General features: G+C 41.8%; 2 protein-coding genes across 3 annotated transcripts in view; both read right to left on the bottom strand.

Annotated features, from left to right (window-relative positions):
• Nucleotides 1-7,114, bottom strand: part of CTDSPL2 (CTD small phosphatase like 2) — a 111,917-nt gene that overhangs the window by 63,808 nt on the left and 40,995 nt on the right. The gene's annotated exons all lie outside the window — the stretch shown is intronic.
• Nucleotides 2,209-2,910, bottom strand: LOC108316098 (40S ribosomal protein S7-like). The gene has a single exon (XM_037744644.1). The coding sequence runs from the start codon at nt 2,832-2,834 to the stop codon at nt 2,250-2,252; it is 585 nt and encodes a 194-aa protein (XP_037600572.1). The 5' UTR covers nt 2,835-2,910; the 3' UTR covers nt 2,209-2,249.

Raw genomic sequence — 7,114 nt, forward strand, 5'->3', positions numbered from 1 at the left:
CCGGGTTCAGGCAATTCTCCTGCCTCAGCCTCCTGAGTACCTGGGATTATGGGCACGCATCACCATGCCCAGCTAATTTTTTGTATTTTTAGTAGAGACGGGGTTTCACCACGTTGACCAGGATGGTCTCGATCTCTTGACCTCGTGATCCGCCCGCCTCGGCCTCCCAAAGTGCTGGGATTACAGGCGTGAGCCACCGCGCCCGGCCCTGTATTTTTAAAATATATATATGTACTGGCTAAATATGACGCCAAATAAATCTTAACAACTTAAATTCCTTGAAAACATGTATGACTGAAACAGAAACAAGAAAAAGTTAAATAATCTCATCTATATTAGAGAAATAAAATTACAGTAAAAAAAAAAAAACTCACAAAGAAAATTCCAGTCACATTTTAGAAACCCCACTCCAGAACTCACCAATGAATTCTGCTAAATACTGAAGAATGAAATAATACCAATCAAACACAAGCTCTTTCAGAAAAGAGGAACAGTCCTCAACTTGTTTTATGGCACCAGCTTAATCTTAATCCCAAAATTTAAAAACATTATAAATCAAGACAAAACAACGGAACAAAGTCCCCCATGAATACAGACATAAAAATTCTTAAAAACACAAAAATCAACTCCACGTTATGATTTTCCATTAAAAAAATATTTATGTACTACTCTACATTAAAAGAATAAGAGAAGCCTGGCACAGTGGCTCATGCCTGTAATCCTAGCACTTGGGGAGGCCGAGGTGAGTGGATCACTTGAGGTCAGGAGTTCAAGACGAGCCTGGCCAACATAGTGAAACCCCAACTCTACTAAAAATACAAAAAATTAGCTGGGCATAGGGTCATGTGCCTATAATCTCAGTTACTTGAGAGGCTAAGGCAGGAGAATCATTTGAACCCAGGAGGCAGAGGTTGTGGTGAGCTGAGATTGCAACACTGCACTCCAGCCTGGGCAACAGAGCAAGACTCCATCTCAATCAGTCAGAAAAGAATAAGAGAGAGAAATCTGAAGCAGCAGAAAAGCCTTTGACAAAACTCAACAACATAATAAAATTTTTTTACAAACAGCAATAGAAGAGAACTTCCTCAAACTAATAAAAGATAACAAAGAAAAACATCTAGTTAACATCATACCTAATGGTAAAACAATTCTCTTCCCCTAAGGACAAGGCAAGGGTATTGGCTCTCACCACTCCCACTGGACATGGTACTACAGATCCTAACCAATGTAATAAGTAAAGAAAAGAATAAGTCCCAGTGATGAGAAGGAGTAAGCAAAACTCTCATTATTTGGCATATGACATGATTATATATGTATAAAGCAAACAAGATAGAACCCTAGTTCCTTTAGTAGAGAACAGTATTTAGAAACCCAAGATCTGGATGCTACGTGCACACAGTTCAGCAGACAGAGCAAAGAAACATCAGGTGCCACACAATGTTTTGGTCAACAGCAGACCACATACAGGCCAGTGGTCTCATGAGATTATAACACTGTATTTTTACTGTACCTTTTCTATGTTTAGCTAAGCTGAGATACATAAATACTTACCATTGTGTTACAAGTGCCTACAATATACAGTACAGTCACATGCTATAAAGGTTTGTAGCCTAGGAGCAAAAAGCTATACCACATAGCCTAGATATGTGTACTCGGATATATCATCTAGATTCACATAAGTACACTATGATGTTCACATGATGACAAAACTGTCAACTAATGCATTTCCAATTGACACATGACTGAATATAAGTGCGTGTGTGTGTTGGGAAGGAAGAGAGAATGAATGAATACAAATGAATTTTAAACTGTCATTTCTCAATAAATTCAACCAGTGAGTCTGAGCTGATTTTTTTTCATTCTATAATAAGTGGTAAATTACTTCAATTAATCCACTTGTTAAAGAACACATCTAACGAGACTTAATTAGGCAGGGCATGGAGGCTCAAACCTGTAATCCTACTTAGGGGACGCTGAGGTGGGTGAATCACTTGAGGTCAAGAGTTCATGACCAGCCTGGCCAACATAGTGAAACCCCGTCTCTACTAAAAATAGAAAAAATTAGCTGGACATGATGGCACACACCTGTAATTCCAGTTACTCAGGAGGCTGAGGCAGGCAAGTCGCTTAAAACCAGCAGGTAGAGGTTGCAGTGAGCCAAGATTGCACCACTGCACTCCAGCCTGGGTGAGAGTGAGTCTCCAACCNTTTTTTTTACTGTGAATATATTTTTTATTTAGTCATTCTGTTTACAATTGAAACTCTGGGAATTCAAAATTAACATCCTTGCCCGTGAGCTTCTTATAGACGCCAGAAAAAGTTTCAACCTTGTGTTCCACATTGTTCTGCTGTGCTTTGTCCAAATGAACCTTTATTAGCCGGCTGCCATCCAGTTTCACGCGGATTCTCTTGCCCACAATTTCACTTGGGAAGACCAGGTCCTCAAGGATTGCATCATGCACAGCTGTCAGTGTACGGCTCCTGGGACGCTTTTGTTTATTTTTTGTACGGCTTTTTCGAGTTGCCTTAGGCAGAATTCTCCTCTGAGCGATAAAGACAACATGCTTCCCACTGAACTTTTTCTCCAATTCGCGTACTAGCCGGACTTGGATTTTTTGGAAAGATTTTAGTTGAGGAACAGGAACAAAGATTATGATAGCTTTCCGGCCACCACCAACTTCAATTTCCTTGGCTGCCGTAATATTCAGTTCCCTGAGCTGAGCCTTGAGGTCCGAGTTCATCTCCAGCTCCAGAAGAGCCTGGGAGATGCCGGACTCGAACTCGTCTGGCTTCTCGCCATTGGGCTTCACGATCTTGGCGCTCGAACTGAACATGGCTTTCTCCTTGGCGAGCGCCGACTTAGGAAAAGACCCAAATCTCGCGAGAGCACGTCAAAATCCGGCGGCGGAAGGGCAAATTTGTAATTTTTAAATAATAATGAATCATTAGATTAAACAGGGAGGTTAGAAGAGTTGTGATTTCAAGCCATTGCTGCACTGCTAAAAAATAAGAAACTCTGGCCAGGTGCAGTGCCTAACGCCTATAATCCCAGCACTTTGGGAGCTGAGGTGGGTGGATCACCTGAGGTGGGGAGTTCGAGACCAGCCTGACCAACACGGAGAAACCCCGTCTCTACTAAAAAATATAAAATTAGCCAGGCATGGTGGCACATGCCTGTAATCCCAGCTACTCGGGAGGCTGAGGCAGGAGAATCACTTGAATCCAGGAGGCAGAGGTTGTGGTGAGCTGAAATTGAGCCATTGCACTCTAGCCTGAGCAACGAGTGAAACTCTGCCTCAAAAAAAAAAAAAAAAAGAAAAAGAAAAGAAAAGAAAAGAAACTGACATATCAGGATTCTCTGACTCACAAAGCAGAGACTCTATTCCAGAGACTCTAAATGCAACTGTAAATAAGAAATGAAAACATGGCCGAGCACAGTGGCTCACACCTATAATCCCAGCACTTTGGGAGGCCGAGATGGGCAGATCAGGAGGTCAGGAGATCGAGACCACCCTGGCTAACACAGTGAAATCCCATCTCTACTAAAAAAAAAATTAGCCAGGTGCGGTGGCACGTGCCTACTACTAGTCCCAGCTACTTGGGAGGCTGAGACAGGAGAACCACTTTAACTCAGGAGGCGGAGGTTGCAGTGTGCCAAGATCACGTCATTGCACTCTCCAGCCTGGGTGACAGAGTGAGATTCCATCTTAAAAAAACAAACAAACAAACAAAAAAACATGAAAACATGATAAAGATATCTTCCCTTTGGCTGCATAAGGTTGTCTTATTACATCTGATGTAACAGAACATAAATAGATGGAAGACATTTAAATGGTGACAATTTAGTATACTGTCATTTGAGAATAATCATTCAGTTTTTTTAAAAAAAGAAATTTAATATTTTAAATATACACTTAATGAATTCTTTAAAAGCAAAAAATCGTTACAGGTTTTCAAACTAAAAATGGAAAAGTCTCTAAAGGATCTTAAAGAGTAAGTTATCACACTGCGTTGATTGAAAAGGATACATAATATCAGAGATAAATCTTTGCATAGTAGATAGTGCTGAAAGTCTGCTGGATAAAAAGTCAATAAAATCGCCGGGCGTGGTGGCTCACGCCTGTAATCCCAGCACTTTGGGAGGCCGAGGCGGGTGGATCACGAGGTCAAGAGATTGAGACCACCCTGGTCAACACGGTGAAACCCCGTCTCTACTAAAAATATAAAAAATCAGCTGGGCATGGTGGCACGTGCCTGTAATCCCAGCTACTCAGGAGGCTGAGGCAGGAGAATTGCCTGAACCCAGGAGGCGGAGGTTGCGGTGAGCCGAGATCGCGCCATTGCACTCCAGCCTGGGTAACGAGAGCGAAACTCCGTCTCAAAAAAAAAAAAGAACAGGAGTTCAAGACCAGCCTGGGAAACATGGTGAAACCCCACCTCTACTAAAAATACAAAAAGTAGCCGGGTGTGGTGACATACGCCTGAATTTTAGCTATCCAGGAGGCTGAGGCACAAGAATCACTTGAACCCAGGAGATGGGAGGCTGCAATGAGTTGAGATGGTGCCACTTCATCCAACCTGGGTGACAGAGGGAGACTCTGACACACATACACACACACACACACACACGCACACGCACACGCACACACACAGGGGAGGGAGATTTCTTTTTTTGGATGGCCCTCTAAAGAAGTATGACCAGTGTCTGTAAAGATGCAGACACAGAGCATACACAGATCGTAGACTGACCATGTGAGGGGTGTGAGGGCACAGTGAGGGGCAACCATCTATATGTCAAGAACAGAGATCTAAGAAGGAACCATATTGGCCAACATCTTGATCTTGGGCTTCTAGACAGCGTCCAGCCACTTTGACAGAGAATAATAAAGGAGAAAGAATGCAGGTATCAGTGAAATATATCTGGGTTTAAATCCTACCAGTGTCACTTACTGGAGATGCAGTAGTATTCAGTGGTTAGGAGTGCAGGCTCTGGAGCCAGGTAAACTGGGCTCCAGTGTTGCCACTTAAAGCTAAGCAACCTTGCACAAGTTTTTTACCCTCCCTGTGCCTCTGTTTCCTCTTTAGTAATATATAAGTAACACCTATCTCATACAGTTTGTAAGGCTTAAATTATTACACTTTAAACACTGAGGACAGTGCTTGGCAAATAGTAACTGCTCAGTAACTATAAGAAAGGGCTGTCGCAGGCATGGTGGTGCGCACTTGTAGTCCCGGCTACTCAGAAAGCTGAGACACGAAAATCACTTAAACCAGAGGGCGGAGGTTGCAGTGAGCCAAGATCCTACCACTGCACTCCAGCCTGGGCAACAAGAGTGAAACTCCGTCTCAAAACAAAAAACAAAAAAACAAAAAACAACAAAAAGACAAAGTAAGGGCTGTGGTATTGATATTCACTATTTTTTAACCTGGGTAGGTTATTACTACTATTATTGTTTGTTACTGCTACTACTGATACTGCAAGTTACCTAAATTCACTAAGTCTCAGTTGTTTTCATCTATAAAATATCAAAAGATGGTTAATATTCAATGTTTTAGCTGTGAATTCCTACCCAAATTTTGAAAAAGACAATGACACTGTATTTAAGATACATACATAAGCTAGCATTGCCTAGATACTCAACACAATTTTAGAATATGCGATTAAGAAGATGGTTTGTGACATTGTAGATAAGAAAGCAATAATAATTAGAAGCCAGTATACGCTCATTAAGACTAATACATGACAAAGTAACCTTATTATTTACTCCTAACATAGGGTCAGTTGTCTCGGAAAAGACAGCTGTGATTTCACTCCGATCTTAGTAAAGCATTCAAATATCAATTTCAATAATCATCTTATAGAATGTGACTGTTAAAATCTGAGTTAAATTTTAGCAAAATTAAGTGAATTTGTAGCTGTATGAAAAACCTTACCCAAAAATCTTAATTAATAAATAAGACAGCAGGATACAGTGGCTCACGTCTGTAATCCCGGCACTCTGCGAGGCCAGGGTGGGCCTACTCCTACTTGAGGTAGGAGTTCGAGACACCCTGGCCAACATGGTGAAATCTCATCTCTACTGAAAATACAAAAATCAGCCAGGCATGGTGGAAGGCGCCTGCAGTCCCAGCTACTCCGGGCTCAGGAGGCTGAGGCAGGAGAATAACCAGCCTGGGCAAGATGGTGAAGTCCCACCTCTACTAAAAGTTACAAGTAATTAGCCAGACATAGTGGCACAAGCCTGTAGTCACAGATACTTGGGAGGCTGAAGTGGGAGCATCACCTAACCCGGGAAGTCAAGGCTGCCGCGAACTGTGACTGCACAACTGCACAATAGCCTGGATGGGAGTCAAAAAAACAATTCATTGTCAAAAGAAGTATGCTGATCCTTGAACAACTTGGGTTTGAATTGTATTGGTACATTAATACACAAATTTTCTGCCACCTCTGCGACAGAAAGACCCCCTCTTCTTCCTCAGCTTAGAAGATAATAAGGATGAAGGCTTTTATGATGATCTACTTCCACTTTAACAGTAAACATATTTTCTCTTCCTTATGATTTTCTTAATAACATTTTCTTTTTTCTAGCTTACTTTATTGTAAGACTACAGTATAAAGCCAGGTAAAATGGCTCACGGTTAAGGCCAACACTTTGGCAGGCCAAGGTGGGATGCCTGCTTTCAGGTCAGGACCAGCCTTGGCAACATAAATGAGATCTCATCTCTTAACAAGAAAGAGAAAAATAGCTAGGCATGGTGGTACATGCCTGTAGTCCTAGCTACTCAGTGGGCTGAGATGGGAGGATCACTTGAGCTCAGGAGTTCAAGGCTTCAGTGAGCTATCACAGTATTACTGCACTCCAGCCTGGGCAGTAGAGTAAGATCCTGTCCAAAAAACACAATATAGAATACACATTAACATATAAAATATGTATGGACCATTTACAGTATTGGTAAGGCTCTGGTCAACAGTAGGTTATTAGTGTTAAGTTTTTGGAGAGTCAAACGTTGTATGTGGATTTTCAACCACATTGGGGAGTCAGTATCCCTAAACCCCACATTGTTCAAGGGTCAACTACATGAATAGAATTCTGAAGATATAACAAAAATCTAT

This window comes from Cebus imitator, unplaced genomic scaffold, assembly GCF_001604975.1.
Source record: "Cebus imitator isolate Cc_AM_T3 unplaced genomic scaffold, Cebus_imitator-1.0 Scaffold9, whole genome shotgun sequence".
Lineage (NCBI taxonomy): Eukaryota > Metazoa > Chordata > Mammalia > Primates > Cebidae > Cebus > Cebus imitator.